Source organism: Emys orbicularis, chromosome 23 (assembly GCF_028017835.1).
Source record: "Emys orbicularis isolate rEmyOrb1 chromosome 23, rEmyOrb1.hap1, whole genome shotgun sequence".
NCBI classification, from domain to species: domain Eukaryota; kingdom Metazoa; phylum Chordata; order Testudines; family Emydidae; genus Emys; species Emys orbicularis.
Genome location: NC_088705.1, coordinates 19098429 through 19118143, shown reverse-complemented (window position 1 = coordinate 19118143; position 19715 = coordinate 19098429). Strand labels below are relative to the sequence as shown.

The window sequence follows — 19715 nt, the reverse complement described above, 5'->3', positions numbered from 1 at the left end:
ATTCTGGTGGACTGGCAAGCTGACTGCAGGGATGTTTGATACTTGAGGATCACAGTTTTCTCAAATTATTACTTGACTGCTTCAGTGCTGATTTATGTACCAGGTGAAATGGGACAAAGCACCTCTCCAGTGTTGCCCTATCTAACATCTCTCCACTAGGTATCATCTTTCTTTCCTTTTTGCTGGTACATTAGTACTGGCCTATTGGCTAGTATTAAAAGACCTGTTGCCTCACCTCGCATTTCACTGCACGTAGATTGCCTGTTACACTGTCTTTGAGATTACTCAGCTAATAATAATATTTAGCTCCATAGCTCCTGTTATGTATTAAGCCACTGAAACAGATGGTTACATTGCAGTAACATTTAAGTTCTGCATTAGCCATTTCAGGGTGTCATGAGTGATTGTATCACTGAATTTTCCTTTGGATTTTCTCATTTTCTAATATTGCGAACCCCCAAAATTAAAAAATTATGAGTCAGACCCCAAGAAATCGTAAGAGTGTCGCAAAAGTAATGAGAGAAACAAAACTCAATCCTGATTTTTGAACCCCCCTGCCTCCTCTCTAGTGTGTGGGTGGCAGTTTGCTTCTGTAACTTACATGAAAACATGGCTTTATCACCCGTTAGCAGCTGGACCACATAGTACTCTGCAGCTGCGTCCATTTGAAGAGATCTAGTTCGTCAGCTTAAGTGGTAGTGGCTCATGATTTTATATCCACGGTCCAGGGATCAGTCCCCACAGATGACCCCAAGAGTTGCATCATTACATTTGACTATGCTGTTTAACCAATCCTGATGCCTAGCATCTCACTGCTGTCTTACAATACTTGTGTAGCCCACTGAAATGTGTGTATGTCATGTTCCTTGTATGGGCTAGTCGACAGAGAGTAACATGCTCTTCCTCTCACAAGAGCTCCTACAGTAGGGGCCAAAGCTGCCTCTCTCACTGTAAACCTGGAAGAGTTGGCAACACTGTCTAATTTGCCATGTTGCTTCTAAAAGATTCGCAAAGTGGAAGAGACTTGGCTCAGTTTTATTAGAGACCTGGGTCCTATCCCCAGCTCTGCCTGCTGAAATGGTGCAAACTCTGTTATCTCATTTGTGAAATTGGAGAATGATGGTGTTTCTTGGGTCAAGATATGCATGTAAAAAAAAAAAAAGCTGATATTAGTGGGAATGATTCCTCATCTAATCACTTATATATTGAGGGTCTGAATCCTCCAGACCACCTTCTTTTCTGCACTAGTGTTGAGAAATTTGCCCTTTGATAGAATCATAGAATCGTAGGACTAGAAGGGATCCCAAGAGGTCATCTAGTCTAGCCCCCTGCACTCAGGCAGGACTAAGTATTATCTAGCTCATCCCTGACAAATGTGTGTCTAACCTGTTCTTAAAAACCTCCAGTGACAGATTCATGACACTAGCTGGATGAAAGCTATAGAACTAGGAGACTTTGGGGATGTATGTGTGTAGGAGTGGCTGTTAGAAATTCTGGCTCTTTGGAGAGTGGGGGGAATTGGGTGACTTTGAGGACTTGCTGCTTCATCACTTTCAGCCCAGACTGTGTCAGTAATGACCGAGATTTATTACCATTTCGGGGACGTTCATGGAAAGAGGTCAACTGAATTGGTGGTGTCAGCAGAGTCCCTAGTGGGTACCTACATTGCATTTGCCCCCCTTGGCATCCATCTTGCTAGATCCTGAGATCCGTGTGGGTGGTGGAGTGAATTCCCATTTCACCCATGGGGCGAAGCGGGGGTCAGCACAGAGAAACTTACTGTGCTGCAGCTCTCTTGATAGCTAGGTCTTCACTCACATGTACTGTTCATGAACACTCTGTTCGCTGTAGGAATACATAGAACAATCAGGCTGTATTGAGCAAAATGAAACAAAAATGTCAGTCTGCCTCTGCAGACTTCCCAGACTATGGTCTTGAGTGCATGTGTGTCTGCCTTGCTGTGTATCCGGTCTGTGATTTCAGGACGTTGTTTCAGATTCACATATAGTTTTCTGTTAATCTGAGCATTTGTTTAGAGGTTCATTCAGTTGCTACCATAGATGACCTGCACACTGATAGTTCATTTACTGTAAACATGAAGAATATGTATTGCTCTGTGTGTTCTCTTGTCTTCCTACATGTGTTTCATTGATTATCCTAACAGTGTGTGAATTTGGTTGGGGGTTTTTTGTGTTTGTTTTTGTGAAAGTGTTTAGGCCAAGATTTTAAACAACAGCACGTAGATTTAGTGTCGAAGTCCATATTTAGGCATCTAAAGAATTGGTCTGATTTCCCAAAGCACTAAGAGCCCTGCAGCTCCCATTGCCATTAATGCTTCTGGGGGAATTCTGCACTACTGTGCACATGCAGAATTCATGTCTGGCTGCAGAATTTTTTTTCCACAGAAAATACATTCTGCCTGAGAAGTGCTGCAGTTCTGCCTTTTGCCCACCAGAGGCTGCTGTGGTGCCAGAACAGCCAGCAACTGGCTGCATTCATGCTGCTGGCTGTTCTGGCACCACAGCGGCCTCTGGTGGGCAAAAGGCAGAACTGCAGCACTTCTCAGGCCGAATGTATTTTCTGGGGGGCGGAAATTGTGCGCAGTGGCACAGAATTCCCCCAGGAGTAGAAGTTCATCACAGCACCCTGCCCGTGGAGCCTGGTTACGACAAACAAAGTGGGGCACACAGGGTTGCGGTGGGGGGGGGCGAAGAGTGTCACAGACTGGTGTTCAGAATGGCGAGTGAGCTGGATAGACTGGGGTGTGAGCTCAGGAGCTAGTGGGGTGACAGCATTGAGCCAGAGACTGAATGGGAGTGGGGGTGCAGGGCCTCATGGGGATGGGAGAGGAAGGCTGCAGAGCCACATGGGGATGTGGGGTGTGGGAACAGGGGCAGATGTGCCTGAATGAATGGGCAGGGCCGGCTCTAGGTTTTTTGCTGCCCCAAGCAAAAAATTTTTTGGCTGCCCCCCACCCCAGCCCTGGGCTCTCCCCCTCCCCCCAACTGCACCCTCCTGCCGCCGCAGCCCTGGGTCACTGGTAACTCGCTCCCAGGGCAGGTCATTCAGCAGGAATTTTGGATGTGCACAGAACACAGACAGGATTGGTTCCCATATGGTTACAGAACTGCAGTAAAGTGAACCCCTCTTTTCATGTTTGGTCTCAGCCCAAAAATGAAGAGTTTTCTTCAGCAAATTTGAGCCAGTTGTGTTCAGCCATCTTTGAATTACCATATATACTCGTTCATAAGCCGAATATTTTTGGTAAAAAAGTGACGCATCAAAGAGCGGGGGTCGGCTTATAAACGGGTCTACACCAAAATTTGATGATTTTAAACTCTATGGAATCATTGAATTGAATATCTAATACAGGAATTGGCAACCTTTGTCTCACGGCCCGCCAGGGTAAGCACCCTGGCAGGCCGGGCCAGTTTGTTTATCTGCTGGATCCGCAGGTTCAGCTGATTGTAGCTCCCACTGACCGCGGTTCGCCGCTCCAGGCCAATGGGGGCGGCAGGAAGCGGCGGCCAGCACATCTCTCGGCCCGCGCCACTTCCCGCCACCCCCATTGGCCTGGAGCGGCGAACCGTGGCCAGTGGGAGCCGCGATCGGCCGAACTTGTGGACGCGGCAGGGTGCTTACCTGGCATGCCGCGCCACTTCCCACAGTTCCCATTGGCTGGGAACGGCGAACCGTGGCCACAGGGAGATGAGGTGCTTCATGCCTGCAGACACTCCAAGTAAACAAAATGTGCCGACCCGCCAGCGGCTTACCCTGACGGGCTGGGAGCCAAAGTTTTCCAACCCCTGAAATATAGGGGCGGCTTATGAAAGGGTCATACAGTTTTTGCTATTTTTACCTATCCATTTTTGGGGGGGTCGGCTTATAAACGAACGGGCTAATGAATGAGTATATATGGTATATCAAATTGGGAAAAATACACTACTTCCTACTTTTAAAAACTAGTTTCTTTCACTGTGATAACTCAAACCCAGCTGAGCTGTGAAGGTTCTGTCATGGGCTTCTCATGGATACACATCACTGTGCAATTTCCATCAGCATTACGTAAATTCATTAAGGCCACATACAAAGTAGTGAAGTAGTCTGTAAGGATGAACAACCGAGCAACAGAGTGGTTCAGTGTGGACAGTGGTGTGAAACAGGGCTGCATTTTATCTGCGCTCTTGTTTGGCATCACCATATACTGGATAATGAAGAAGTGTATTAGCAACACAAATACCGGTATACCATGGATAGGTGGCAAATGCCTAGAAGAACTAGACTTTAATGATAATGTGCTACTGAACAACATCCCCTGAAAAGTTACAAACAGAGACAGACGACTTGGCAAAAAAAGCAGACCAAGCAGGGCTCAAAATTAGTTATGCTAAAACAAACATCCTTGAAACCCAGACAGCAATCATTAACATCACATTAAAAGGCAGAAATATCAAGAAAGTAGAACAGTTCATCTACCTGGGAATCGCCATGTTAGCCAATGGAGACCTCAAGAAGGAAATGACATCAAGGGTAGGAAAGGCATCCACAGCATTTATTAAACTCAACAACGTATGGAAATCAAATATATACATCACCAGAACAAAACTCTGAATTTTCAATTCAGACATAATTTTGGTGCTAAAATACGGCTGCGAGAGCTGGAGGTCTATTAAGACATTAGACAGAAAATTAGACACCTTCAAAAATAAGTGCCTATGAAAGATTCTGGACATTGATTGGAAAGACTTCTTCACCAGTTAAAAGATCCGAGAATCACCAGCCAGCAGCTTGTTTCCACCAGAATCAGAAGGAAACGCTGGATATATTTGGGGCATGTAGAATCCTAGAATTGTAGGACAGGTGTTTGTCTAACCTGCTCTTAAAAATCTCCAATGGTGGAGATTTTGCAACCTCCCTAGGCAATTTATTCCAGTGCTTAACCCCTTTGACAGTTAGGAAGATTTTCCTAATGTCCAACCTAAACTGCCCTTGCTGCAATTTAAGCCCATCACTTCTTGTCCTATCCTCAGAGGTTAAAGAGAACAATTTTTCTCCGTCCTTCTTGTAACAACCTTTTATGTTCTTGAAAACTGTTATCATGTCCCCTTTCAGTCTTCTCTTCTCCCGACTAAACAAACTCAATTGTTTCAGTCTTCCCTCATAGGTCATGTTTTTAGACCTTTAATCATTTTTATTGCTCTTCTCTGGACTTTCTCCAATTTGTCCACATCTTTCCTGAAATGTGGCGCTCAGAACTGGACACAATACTTCTGTTGACACCTAATCAGCATGGAGTAGAGTGGAAGAATTGCTTCTAATTTCTTGCTTATAACACTCCTGCTAATACATCCCAGAATGATGGTTTTTTTTTTTTTTTTTTTTTTTTGCAACCGTGTTTCACTGTTCACTCATATTTAGCTTGTGATCCACGATGACCCCCAGATCTCTTTCTGCAGTACTCCAACACACAGACTCCCACATGAAGCTGTCAAGCGGAAACCAACTGGTGTGAGGAAATGAGGGTGCCTAAAAGAAACCTTAAGAAGAACCCTTAGCAGGGACGGCCGAATAGTTTATCTCAACACCACAGAACAAATGGAAGCAGCAGCAAATGACAGAGGAATGGAAGAAGCTGGCTTCTGCCCTATACACCAACATTGGCACAGGAAGGATTTTTTTTTTTTTAAAGGTAAAGGAAATGTCTAGAAGCTGGTAGCTGCCCTTGAGCCAGACAAATGAGACTGTTTTGCTTTCCTCTGTCCTCTTCTACTTAAAAGTAAAAGAAGGAACTTGGAAATTAAATACAAACAAACAAAAGTAATCCTACTTGTAAGATTTCCCAGTTAAAATGGGGAAGAGGCTGTCAGAAAATGAAGAGTCTCTTTAGCAGTTCTATCTCAGCCCCTTGGCCCTTATGCAAATCCGTGCTGTTACTTATCACCTTATTATCTTCTAGATATTTGCAAATTGATTGCTTAATTATTTGCTCCATTATCTTTCCGAGTACTGAAGTTAAGCTGACTGATCTGTAATTTCCTGGGTTGTCCTTATTCCCTTTTTTTATAGGTGGGCACTATACTTGCCCTTTTCCAGTCTCTTGGAATCTCTTCTGTCTTCCATGACTTTTCAAAAATAATTGCTAGTGGCTTAAATAGCTCCTCAGTCAGTTCCTTGAGTATTCTAGGATGTATTTCATCAGACCTTGGTGACTTGAATACATCTAACTTGTTTTAAGTAATTTTTAACTTGTTCTTTCCCTATTTTAGCCTCTGATCCTACCTCATTTTCACTGGTATTCTTTGTGTTAGATATCCAGTTGCTACTAACCTTTTTGGTGAAAACTGAAACAAAAAAGTCATTTAGCACTTCTGCCGTTTCCAATTTTTTTGTTATTGCTGATGTTGGAGTTAGTTCAGAAAGCAGCTGAAATCAGGAGCTTAGGAGGTCTGCAGAACCCTGCTCCTGACTAGGCTGCCTTGTTGAGATGCTGTTCGTGCTGATTCAGTTCCCACCTGAGTGCAGTAGGCAGAACCTTAAAGGGACATGTGCATTGAGAGGTCATACTGCTATATGTGTGCCACTATTGTTACAATTCCAGTGATCTTAAGGACAGGTTTCAGAGTAGCAGCCGTGTTAGTCTGTATCTCGATTATCACTTCAAAGGTTTTTTTCTCTCTCCTGCTGATGATAGCTCATCTCAATTGATTGGCCTCTTACAGTTGGTATGGCTACTCCCACCTTTTCATGTTCTCTGTATGTATATATATCTCCTCAATATATGTTCCATTCTATGCATCCGAAGAAGTGGGCTGTAGGCCACGAAAGCTTATGCTCAACTAAATTTGTTAGTCGCTAAGGTGCCACAAGTACTCCTGTTCTTTTTAGTGATCTTAAGCAATACCTGTAAGAGATTTGAGGAAAAACTTATTCTCCTGTTTGCAGTTTGTTTACTTTGTGCATTTGTGAGCCCTGCCTATACAGTCAATTTCACTGTTTTCCCCTGAAGGCAGTCAGTCATTTCCCCCATTTGTCAGTTTTTGCACAGAAACAAGGGAAATGACTATTTATTTTAAAAAAATTAAGTGTAATTGTAAAACTACATGAATCGGCAGGAGATTCAGGGTCAGGCGTAGGATCTGACACTACTTTTAATTCTTCTTCTTTTTTTTTTTTTTTTTAAGTACTAGATAGGAAGTTGAATTCCCCTTTAATGCCACCCAGTGTCCATTGAAGCCAATGGAAGGACTGCCATTGACTAAACGAGTTCTGGATCATTATCTCACTGAGTAGCAGTCTGGGCTACTGAGAACACTTTGTAGCAGTCCAAGTCCCAGAGAGTGATGAGTGGCTCCTTGGTGCCAGCATTGCAATAGCTCCTATTGTTGGGTCAAAGAATTTTCCATTGAAAGGTTTAGAAACTACTCTTGCTGGTCTCTAAGCTTTTCTTTTTCAGCTAGCTTTATCTCAGCAGCTCAAATCCAACCCGAGAATCAGGAATTTGCTATTGCAAAATAAAAGCAATATTGTTTTTTTTTATATGTGACTTTGTCAGTCATTTACTTTGGTAACAAGCAGACAAACTGTTCTCGGGTAGTAAGCATTCTGTTTGGTCCCAGCGTATTTGTTTGTAACTGGTCCAATTTATCTGATTCAGGTGCACTGTGGCCAGGTATGAAACCTGAAAGTGGTTTAATTCAGACTCCATCTCCAAGTCAGCACAATGTTCTTACCTGCACTACAGGGTTAACCACAAGCCAGTCCTGCCCAGCACATTATTCTTATCCTATTCAAGGTAACTTGGCATGGTTTTTATCTACATCTCTCTCCACCTATTCGTGTCCAGATACCACAAATAAAGAGGCCAGCATGTTTGCTCTTGGTTTGTGCATGCTTCTCTGTGCCTTGCAAGCCATATTTTTCTCTTGTACGCTCCAGACCCTGTGTGTTGTGTGTGTGTGTGGTTTGTACTCTATATAGAGCTCTGCCTGCACCCAGCCGGCTTATGCCATGCTGATGAATCCTAACAGGGTGAAGAACAAAGGCGGGGTGGGAAAGAGGAGATTGAATGTTGTTCACTTGCATGCCGCTCCTCAGAATGCTCTTGTAGCTCAAGCTGTTCCTTAGCAGTCCTGGGCATGAGTTGCACTAAGATTCATGTGTTGCTTCTTGAGGCAAAGGGTGTTCTTTTCTGTGTGCTAGCTAGGGTGGCAGAGATGGTCTGCACTGGGTACCAGTGTGTGTGCTTGCTTCACTATACAAGGTCAGCTAGAAAGTGAAGCTGTAGACACTGGAGCTGGATACAAATATCCACCCGCCCACCCCCTGCCAGGGACTCTCATTTTAATATTGGGAAGTAAAAGTGCTGCTTAGTTGAAAAAAATGTATGCAAAGTTACTTGTTTCAGGTTTGATTTTTGCCATTTTACTAGTGAAAATGTGTTTTCCGGTGAAAATTCATCCTTTGACAAATTTCTCGGATTTTTGAGAACCTCCTAGAAATGTCTTTTCAGAAAGGAATTTCAAGAAGTGCTAGTTTCTCATTTGTGTGGGCTTTAACATGACTTAAATTGTACAGCTGATGAAGTGCATCATTAAGGCTGATGCTTTCTCAGCTCACTGCATTGTGATCAGGAAAGGCCAAGGATGCATTTATCCTGAACTCATTTCCCATCATAGGGTTAGAAGGGACCGCTGGAAACATCGATTTGTTGTGAGTTAAAATTGGAAAAGTGACTGTCTATCTAGAAAAGGCACCTTTCAGTGAAGCTGCTCTGCGTGTAGCTTTGCTGACAAAAATAAATTTTCACTTCTTTGGAAATTGCCATACAAATAAGACGATATGTAAGAGGTTGCTGGATGCTGTCCTGCGTCCTGCACCATCACTAGAATTGCCATCTAAGTTCCAATTGCAGAATACAGGCTCACCAGGGGTGATGTGAGAGGTAGAAGAAATCCAACTTGACCCTCAGATCCTTGGAGTTTGAGGTTCTTCACTTACAAACTGTACGCATTTGATACGCAGTGAGAGTATAAATTTGGAGCCCCATGTTATCATTTGAATGGAACCGCCTTTCAGAGCATAATTATGCTTTCTGGAAAGTGTCAGTCTTCCCTTTGAATTGTCCAGCTCTCACTGTCACTATTATCGTCTCATCATATAGAGATAATTACATTTTCTAGAGAGAGTTTTGCAAGCTCTGATAAGAGCTATTCCTTACTTCTGTCATACCCCACATCACCACCATCAGAATGAGACAGAAAGACAAGACATGGGACGGCAATTCAGGAGAAAGAGAAGCGGGGATTAGTAGTGAGGAGAAGGAAGGAGGGATTATTTATTTGTATTGTAGTAGCACCTAGGAGCCTCAGTCAATGATTATGACCCCATTGTGGTAGACACGGTACATGTATAACAAAAAGATAGTCTCTGTTCCAAAGAACTTCTAATTGAAGTCTCAGATGAGAGAACAGGTGGATAGATGGGGGAGACAGATGGGGGAGAACCAAGAAACAATCATACAGCACTGCTCACCATGATGGGCAGTGATCACGACCTGCCTAACCATTGTAGGCATCAGGGGGTTTTCAGGAGGGATTGGAAGGAAGATACTGAGGTGCTTTGCTGATGGTTCCAGGCAGCTCCTCCCAAGTGTTAGAGGCAGCGGGGGGACAGCCCAAAGGTGCGTTTGAAAGGTTAACCAGTAGGCACTGAAGGGCAATATCGTGGGCAGAGCAGCATCACCATCGGGTGACAGAGAATAGATGGGTGGGGGTAGGGCTTGAAGGGCCTTGGAAGTGAAGACAATAGTTTGTGTTTGGTGCAGTGGAGAACGGGGACCCAGTGGAGGGATGCGGAGAGAGGGGTGATGTGCTCGAAGCTATGAGCTAGGAAAATGATCTCTGCAGCAGCACTTTGAATGGATACAAATGGGGCAAGATGGGATTTGTCCAGGCTGGAAAAGAGGAGGGTACAGCAGTCAAGACACAAGGTGATGGGAATCTGGATGGGAGTTGTGGATGGAGAGGAAAGGATGTTACTCAGGAAAAATTGGCAGGGTTTAGGCACTGCCTGGTCATACGTCTCTAGAAAGAGGGCCGGGTTGAAGATAACCTGCAGGGATGGGCCTGAATGACATGAAGGATGGTAACTTCATCCATGGTGACTGGAGTTGTGGGAGGAGATTAAGAGGTGAGGCTGAAAGAGAGAGAAAGCACTTGATGAGGAGAGGGAGAATGTTCTGGATTTAGGGCAGCATGATAAAGAGGGCAAAGCCAGAGGGGGCAAAAGGAGATAGGCTGGCAAGAGGACAGGGAAGGAAGAGAGGAGTGAGTTGGGATGTAGCTAGGCAGGCTCTCCATCTAGTTTTAAGCCGGACAGTCCTGCTTTTCTAAGGATTGTCCCCCGTCCGGTACAGAGACCAAACTGGATGTGGTTTCACCAGGTATTGGATGGGGGATGCCATTTTGAAGAGCCCCCTGCCCTCTGGCATAACCTTGCTGCATGGGGGTGCAGCAGCACGCTTTTCAAAATGGTGTCCATCATGTGGCATGGTGCGTGCGAGATCACACAAGTGGGGTTCGGCCCACATCATTCCCAGAAGTACTGGAATGTCTGGTGTTCTGTGGATGTGTGAGTGGCCATGCTAGATGTAACCAGGGGCAAGCTTAGGTAGGGCTTGTTGATGATGACAGGAAGTCTGAATGAAAAGGCTGGTGTGGTCTGAGCAGGGGAGATGCAAATTTAGCAGCGGCATTTGGCCAGGCGGGAGATGGTTAAAGGGAAAGATGAGAGAGGTCTTTGCCTTGGGGACAGTGAGGGGAGGGTGAATTTGGGGGATAGTAGGAAGAAAAACTTTAGGATTTAGCAAGGCACTGGATGCTGGGAGGAGGAGGGAGCACTGAGATATGAGCTTGGAAGAGAGGGAGGGAGAAGTTGTCAGTGTAGACAGAAAAGGAAGGGAGATGGAATGGTGGGGTTAGGAGGAAAGATCAGGTCAGTTTTTGGAGTGAATGTGGTAGATTTGGTAACCTCACCATAGAGGTGGTAGTTGAAAGTATCCAAGAAGATATTGAAAGTATTCAAGAAGACACTGGGAGAGGAGAAGAGGTGGATATTGAGAACAGAACGAAAGCTTATGCCCAAATAAATGGGTTAGTCTCTAAGGTGCCACAAGGACTCCTCGTTGTTTTTGCTGAAACAGACTAACACGGCTACCACTCTGAAACCTAGAACTATTTGGGACACCAAGAGAGAGCTGCTCCTTCCCATTAAAGGACATGCTGCAAAATAGGATGCAGTCAGCAAGGTAAGAGGAGATGCCGGAGATCTCTGACACACAGAAGAGATGAGATTGGAAGAGAACATGATCAGCTGTGTCAAAAGTAACAGAAAGCAAGAAAGATGAGGGCAAGGGAGATCCCTGTAGATGTAGCTATTAGAAAGCCAGTAGTGGTGATCCTGGGGAGGCCATTAATGTAGTGGAAAGAGCAGAATCCAAAATGGAAAGGATCAAGGGCAGAGCTGGAGGAGTGGAAAAGCACTTTAGTAGAACAGACTGTTTGTTTGTTTGACTTCAGAGTCAAAGGGGCTAAGGGAGATTAGGTGGCAGCTAGAGTCTTAATGTTACTTAAGCATAATTATTCAGAATAAATGCTCTTTAAAACAAACCCTAAAAACCTGACAGAAATTACAGGAGAATATGTATTCAGTGGTATGTGGTTATGCTGTATTATTGGCCCAGTTGATATGTATTTTAGTCCAAGTTCTGCATGTTTTGGTCTTCAGACTTCTGCCTAAGTAATGCCATGGCTCAGGACTCTGGTGAATGTCCAGGTGCACTTACTGACTTAGCAAACTTGGGTAGTGTACTCAGATGAACATAAAAGCTCCCCCTGGAGCTGAAAAGCAGATGATTTTCTTTGAGCTAATTTTGCTAATGTATACACCCGGGAACCCGCAACTCCCACCCTGCATGCCAGAGGGGGCACAAACCACTCTGGTCAGATGTGGAAGGAACCGCTGTTCCTTCCCTCCCTCACTGCTCCACTCCATGTAGGAGCAAAGCAGCCAAGTCAAACTTACAAAATTTGTCAATTCCACTTCTGCTTTGCTTTGCTCTCTGTTATTAGCATGTGAAGCAGAGCAGGATAGGGCATTTTAGGATGGTTGAAGTAGAGCATTCTGGGGTGAATGGAGCAGTGAGGGGGGCGGTGAAGATGCAGGGTCTGGAGAAGCAATCTGGAAACAGGAGGGAGAAGTAAAGAAAACTGGGGGTGGGGTAACAGAAGGAAGACACAAACCTCTGTGACTCCATTTAAACATGGGACCTGGGGATAGTTCCTTTTGGCATGTCAGAAGGGCAGAACGATGTTGGTGTATTTGTGGCACTCACACACAGAAGAATTGTTGACCCTCAGGGTAACCTGTGTCAGGCGGTTGCTGAAAGAGCATTGCTGACACAGTTTAATATAACCCTGTTAAAGACCTGGTACATTACAATGTGTAAACAGGTGGGCCATGACAAGGCGATATCCTCAGGGTGTTGGGTAACAAGAGGAAGCATGTCTGTGTTGCTACCAGAATCCCAATATGTTTTTTTCCTTTCTATAGTTTCTTTGATCCATTTTAATGGAGCAGCAGCCTCCTGTCCCTGGTTAAGGCTGAGACTTGCTTTCCATTGTAAGCCTGATCTTGGCCTCCCCTCTAACTCCTCAAAAATCTTTTATTTCAACTTTGGAAAGTGTGTGTGTGGCCTGTGGCCATAGACAATTCCTTGCTCAAATCTGAGATGCTTCTTTGATCCCAAGGGGTAGGCAAGGGCAAGTCCTGGGGCTTGAGATAAAGATGGAAAATCCTGTTATGCTTCGTGTTACAAAACCATTCTGTACTGTTCACAAAGGTGGGGGATTTACAATTTGCCACCGTGGGTACCCCTGAACAGTGGGGGCACAGCAGCAGCACAAGGACTTCACCTCACTTTGACCCTAGTGACTCCTGTAGCCCTACAGAGCTCTTAAGCTTTGCAGGTTTCCCCAGAGGATCCTACAGGTGTCCTGGTTACCTGGCTTCCTGACCAGCTTCCCCAACCATTCCCTCCCTCCCCCGCTCTGTGGGCTCTCAGGCTTCTCCTAGTTCCATACTGGGAGCAGGAATCAGATTTTCCTCCCCACAGACTTTTCAAAGGAGTTTCTGTAGGTCTTAATGGATTCTGCAAGGGGCCAATGGGTCTGCCAGTGTGGGTGGAGCGGAGGCAGGGCACTAGATGTTTCCCATTGAGAGATTCCACCCAAGTGGGGCTCACAATAAATAGTTGGTTCTCTTTCTCCAAGAACACATCACCTTGTGCAGTTGTTCTCCATGTTCCCCTTTCCTTGCTAACGCTTCTGTCTGGGTGCAGGGATCCCAAGGTGATGAAATTCCTCTGAGGCTTCCACAGGATCCATTGCAGAGTTCTGCTTCTGGGTTGGTGAGGAGAGTTTCCAGACAGCTGTGCTGTGTGTGTTGTTTTGAGAAAGGGCGTCTTCTAAATGTGCTAAACTCCTCTTTCTGTGGGGCTTCCTCTTCAGGGTGGCATTCCTGCACCAATGGTGTCTTTAGAGAAGAGAGAATTACCTCACTGTCATTCTGCGTTTCTTGAGATGCCATCTTGGAGGGTTCTCTCTCTCACCTCTCTGAGGGAAGGTTGCCTTTCTTGGGTATTTTTTTCTTGCACCGGGGTTTTCCTTTTTCTCTAAGGCACATCTTGAATCAGTTTTTCTTTTCGGGAGCTTCAACTCCTACTAAATTGAAGGAACTGACTGGAATCCTCAAAGGGCAGCATCTAGACTCACCAGGAGGCAGCATGCGAAGACCAGGAAGGGCCTGGTGTGAGCTCTTCCCTTCCGCTGCCTCCCTCAAGGATGGGAAAACACCAAACCATTGAAGAGCCTGGGTTGTTTTTCAGTCTCGTGCTGAGATTCCTCCACAGGTGGTATCTGTAGAAAATGATTATTTTTTTTATGGCAGGAGATAAGATGGGTGATACTGTGCAGTTTCCACAAAGATTTCTTTACAGTCTGTGCTACCAGAACCTTTGTTTTTATGGAGTTTGGGCAGGCATGACGGAGGCATAATGGCATTCTCTGATTGCACCTAATGTGTACACTTGGATTTCACTGGACTTGTCATTTTGTGTTTCGGCCTCCTGAGACCCAAAGCAGGCCGCAGTCTAATCTGACTATTCTGCTACTTGAAAACCATAAATGCTGCTAATTTACATCCCTCCCCAAAGGGAGGCACAGAGGGCCTCCAGGGATTCAGGTGAACTAAAATTGGCTGAAAATGCAACCCTTCTATAGACCGGGTTGCTAAGCATCTCAAAATATTTGTACTAGTAAAATTGTATCTGTAAGTGCATGGTCTGTCTCACAGAGCTGCTGTCAACAGTGATCTCAAGGGACCTGTTCCAGAAAATACTTGTAATTTCACATGGATTTCAAAGGTTAAATACCAACAGTTTCTCAGTATGAAGTAGCTTTATATGTAATGATTTAAATGGGTTTTAGTATTTCCTGAAGTTGTTGAATTCAGCGGGATCAAATATTTTAAGGCTTCATCCACAACGTTGGATAAAAATGTTATCAGAACTAATTTAAATGCTATTCAGATCTCTTACTGTTAGTATTGATTTATTTGTTTTTATCTGTTGTAACAAATACAGACAAATACATCTTGTGTTCTGGTCTTTGTTGTCCCAAAATTTGAAATACAAATTAATAGAAAAACACATCACATTAACCTAATTAGCACTATTTGCGTGGCAGGAATGGAGGGGGCAAGGCCTTATGAAAAGTGTTATATAGCACATTATAAAAACATAGTTTTAAAACATTACGCTCCATCCCTACTGTCCTGGCAAACTCTGTTTAAGCTATTAGTTAGTGTAGTTAGGGCTAGAAATGTGACTGCTTCACAGTTACAATAGGTCTTCTCCCTTTTACATTATTAAAATATATTAACATATGGTCATTCTTTGATTTTATTTGGTTTTTTACAGCATCAACTACCAATGCTAGCCCAGTCTCCACGTCCTCGACTGTTGTCAATATTTCAACACCAGCTGTAGCCAGCATCTCGCACCAGGTAAAACATCTTGCTAGCTTTTCTTCTCTCGGGCACATCTGGTGTAGCTTTTGTTTTCAAATATTCTGACATCACAGTAATTGGAGTGTAACTGTTTGTTCATTTTTTTTAAAGTACCTGAGTATTTTAAGGCTAAATATTTGTAACCACTTTAAATGGTCCCCAGAGCTTGTTCACTGCAGCATTTTCTTGCCAATGTGGACACCTAGCTGGGGCATGAAGTAAATTCAAAATTCTGTTGTTGGGCACTGGATTTACAGAGAGCAAGTTCACTGTGTGTGGAGAATTACTTCTGTGGTTAAAGTACAGGGCTGGGAGTCAGTAGATAGCTGAGATAGCTCAGTGGTTTGAGCATTGGCCTGCTAAACCCAGGGCTGTGAGTTCAATCCTTGAGGGGACAACTTAGGGATCTGGGGCAAAAATCTGTCTGGGGATTGGTCCTGCTTTGAGCGGGGGGTTGGACTAGATGACTTCCTGAGGTCCCTTCTAGCCCTAATATTCTATGATTCTGTGATTCTCCTGACCACCACAGATTTCCTTTGGGACCTTGAGCAAGTCACTTCACTTCCTTGTACCTCAGTTTCCCACCCTGTCAATTTAGAGAGAAGTGAGGGTCAGTAACCATAAAGCACTTGGAGATCCCCGTGTGGCAGGCACTACAGAAGTGTAAGTAGCATAACTATGATTAGCGTAGGGCTTATCTACACTTATAACACTACAACAGCACAGCTGGAGCGCTTCAGCGTAGACGCTACCTACACCACTGAGAGGAGGTCTTCTGGTAGTGTAGGGAATCCACCTCCACGAGCGGGAGTAGCTAGGTCAATGGAAGAATTCTTCTGTCTACACAGTGACTTAGGTCAACTGAACTTCGCTGCTTAGGGGGGTGGATTTTGAACAGCCCTGATCGACGTAGTTATGCCAACCTAATTTTCAAGTGTAGAATTCTACAGTGAAGAATATAGTCACACAGCTTTTTAAACCCTTCTCAGTCTCCCTCAGCAAGGAAAGGGGAAGGGGATGCATCCAAAGAGTCTGACAAGATGGTGAGCAGAGAGGGAGAACCCTTCTGATATAGTTGGAATTTAAAAACCATTCATTAGCAGGCAACACTGTTTCTTCTCCCTCCGTAAGTCTGGAGTGGGCGATCCTGTCTGCCTACTTGCTCTTTCCCCCTTGGGGACCAGCTCTTTCTGCCGTAGAGCGCTCTCACGGTGCTGGGGGCCAAAGCAGAGAGAGCCTGAACTTTTGCTGGCGCTTCTCTGTCCCAAAGGCATTCTAGCCCAGCAGCCCATTTGGTTTTCAGTGTTTTCTGAGGAACAGCCTTTTCCTACCTTATGTGATCCTTTCTTTGAATAGGAATATCCTACCTACACAATTCTTGGCCAAAGCCAGTACCAGCCATGCTACCCAAGTTCTGGCTTCGGGGTTATAGCGCAAGCAGACAGCAGCATGGAGAGTACCATGTTAGCAACCACCACATATCCAATTGAAAAAGCAAATGCCATGGTGCCTACACGGACGGCGCATAGACATTTATCTGGTAAGTGCTGCAGCTTTAGTAGGGTGGATTTCAGACCCCCTCTGTTATACAGCACGCTGGCGGGCCTAGCAGGGAGTGCAATTCAGAAGTGTAATGAGGGGCATCGTTGTGTGTTGATGTGTGCAGCGCATATTCCGTCCATTTTCAGGGAAGGATTTTTGCCATTTTGTTTCTCCTTTGGGCCTAAAATATCTGGTTTCCTGACCCATTCTGCATCCTGTGCTCCCACTACACACCCTTCAGTATGATGTGGAAGACTGCGGAGGTCATATGGTTATAGATGTCATCTGCGTTAAACTTCTGCCTGTCTCTGGTGGCTGCTGTCAGGTGGGAATTAAAGATCCCTTGGAACACTTCAAATAAAAGTTAAAGATAATTTTGGGGGAATGGCCAACATTCCCTCTCTCAATAACATGCTCTCATGTATGAGCTAGTGCAGCTGTGTCACTACACTGCGGGCATCTAACTCACTGGTGTGCAAAGCATCTGGGATTCCTTAGCTCTGAAAGTCACCTGCATGAGAACAAGTTTTTTCCCAGCATTCCTCATGAAATTCTTCCCTTTCCTTCCTCCAATCCCCTTTGTCATATTAACTGGCACTGATGAAGGCATCTCTGCTTGTTGCCTGTTCCCCCATGGTGACATCTGTTTGTTTCACAGTGCTTCTGAAGCAACTTTCTTCTTCCAGTGAGGGGAAACAAACATGCGCTAAGTAAAGACTCCTTTCCGAGTGGATCAAGTTTCACACAGTTCCTCTAGCTCTTAGCGATACCCAGAGCCATCCCATCAGTTGTTTCTAAGGCCCTTCAGGGAAGGGAAATGAAAGTTAAACCAGGCTCTGCAGAGGAAGGGGAGCTGACATTTTCTTTTCTAAATTAGCAGATGTTTTGCCCCTCTCTACTCTGATAGACCCAACTTCCCCGTGATGACCACTTCCCTTGGCTATGGTAGGATGAGCTGGTGAAAGTTAGGGTCTGGGAAGGTTATGAGGAGAGATCCTGAGGGAAAAAGAAACACTCACTTTGCACTTCTATTTATGGGCTGAGCTTGAGGCCTTACACTCAATTTGATGGTATTTGCCTGCCTGTCTGTCACAGGATAACTTCTGAATGCCTTGTCCAATTAATTCCAAATTTCAGCAAATGTTCTAGGTATCAGTGTGCACCCTGTTGTGTTGGGGGGAAATTGGAAAACCAGGAAGGGGAAAATGGGGGATACATGGAGCCATTACCATGTGTTTAGTGTGTTTAGCACAGCCACAGCTTCATGTACCTGTGCAATTGGCTGTAGATTAAAGAACTGGCAGATTACACCGATGAGTATCTTCCAGCATAACAGTACCCTGCATATAATCTCTGCCCACCCTCCCAATAGAGTGTAATGTGTTAACACCCTGAATTACTTTACTCCCAGACAGAAAGAAGAGAAATAATAATGATGAATAAAGGTGGGGGGTCATACAGAGCCGTGGTTGGGGGTGAGAAGAATGGGGGCATGCACAGCGCCCCTGACATGAGGGGAAGAAGGGGATAGCAGAAAATCCCAGTGGGGAAAAGAATAGGGGACCTTGGTATGGGAGTAAGGGGGATGCGAACACCTTGGAAATGGGGGACCCTAGCTGGGAGGGGGACCCTGGTATGAAGGAAAATGGGGTACACACAGGGCAAAGCTACTGACATAAGAGGCAGAATGGGGGATCCTGGAATGGAGGGAGGAAGAAATGGTGGCGTGCACAGCCCCTGGCCTGAGGTAGAAGGGGGAATGGGTTGCACACAGCCCCTGACTTGGGGGTTAATGGGGGACCCTGGTATAGAGGGAGGAGGAAATGGGGGCACACAGAGCCCCTGGTGTGAGGGGTGTGTGGGAGAGTTGCTGGGAGTCCTTTAAGTAGAGGGGGATGGGAGGGATACAGTGAGCCCCTGGTGGGTGCAATTAACTCAGCCTTCACAAGCTATGAAGTGTCCTATCCCCTAGTATGTGTCATAGTCTCACACAGAGATTTCATATGTAGAGGGATAGGGTTGCCAACCTCCAGAATTGTCCTGGAATCTCCAGGAATTAAAGAAACATCTTTAATTAAAGATTGTCATGTGATGAAACCTTCAGGAATACGTCCAACCGAAATTGGCAGCCCTGTCAGAGGATGTGAAAGCACTTTACAAAACCCACATTGTACAGCTGGGAAAATGAGGCACCAAGAGAGGAAGGAGGTTTTAAAAACAGAGAAAAGCTGTAAGAATAATTCAAGGGCTAGAAAACCTGCCTTGCTGCGAGTGAGTGAAGGAGCTCAACCTGTTCATCTTATCACTCATCTATAAATATTTACAGGGACAAGATTTCTGATTGTAGCAGGCTCTTTAATCTAGCATTCAAAGGCATAACAAGATCCAGTGGCTGGGAGTTGGTCAGCAAAGTTCACCTGGAACTAAGATGTACTTTTTTTTTTTTTTTTTTTTTTTTTTTAATAGTGAGTGTAATTAACCATTGAAACCGATTGCTAAGCAATGCAGTAAATTCTCCATCATTTGGACTCTTTAAATCAAGATCAGATGTCCTTCTAAAAGAAATGCCCTAATTTAACTACAACTCATTGGCCTTCATGCTGGAATTGTTGGGTGAAATTTCCTCACTGATCTGAGGTAGAAACCAGGAAAAGAGAAATTCCAGAAAGCACTTTGTATATAAATGTCTTTGTGTGTCCCGTTAATTTCCCCAGTCTTTTGTCAGGTATTTTAGTTAAAAGATGCAGCAAATGTAACTGAGAAGGATTTAACTGTCGGTCCAAAGCTGTTTTCCTGTTTGCTGGCTGACCTTTTCTGCTGATGTCATGTCATGATTCAACTCACAATAGTGCATGACTGGGACCTCATCACCAAAAAGCCCACATCCCTTTCTTACAGGGGTAGAGACGGATCTATTACTTCCTGAGCCCCTCGCAGTAGGATTGAGGGGGCAGTGGTGGTTTCCCTGTTGATGTGCCACTGTGGGAGGAGTGTTAAGCCAGAGCCTGGCTAGGCTGCTTGGCAAAGGCTGAGAAAGTTGTGGGGCCGAG

At 44.9% G+C, this 19715-nt stretch overlaps 1 protein-coding gene across 2 annotated transcripts in view; it reads left to right on the top strand.

The window, feature by feature from the left end:
- EYA3 (EYA transcriptional coactivator and phosphatase 3) overlaps positions 1 to 19715 on the top strand; it is a 146684-nt gene that overhangs the window by 91723 nt on the left and 35246 nt on the right. Inside the window, exons 7-9 of one of the 2 annotated variants that reach the window (XM_065421596.1) lie at positions 7655 to 7792; positions 15035 to 15120; positions 16480 to 16663. In XM_065421596.1, the coding sequence (XP_065277668.1) occupies positions 7655 to 7792; positions 15035 to 15120; positions 16480 to 16663 (408 nt within the window). The remainder of the gene's footprint in view (positions 1 to 7654; positions 7793 to 15034; positions 15121 to 16479; positions 16664 to 19715) is intronic. The other variant, XM_065421595.1, reaches the window with a different exon arrangement.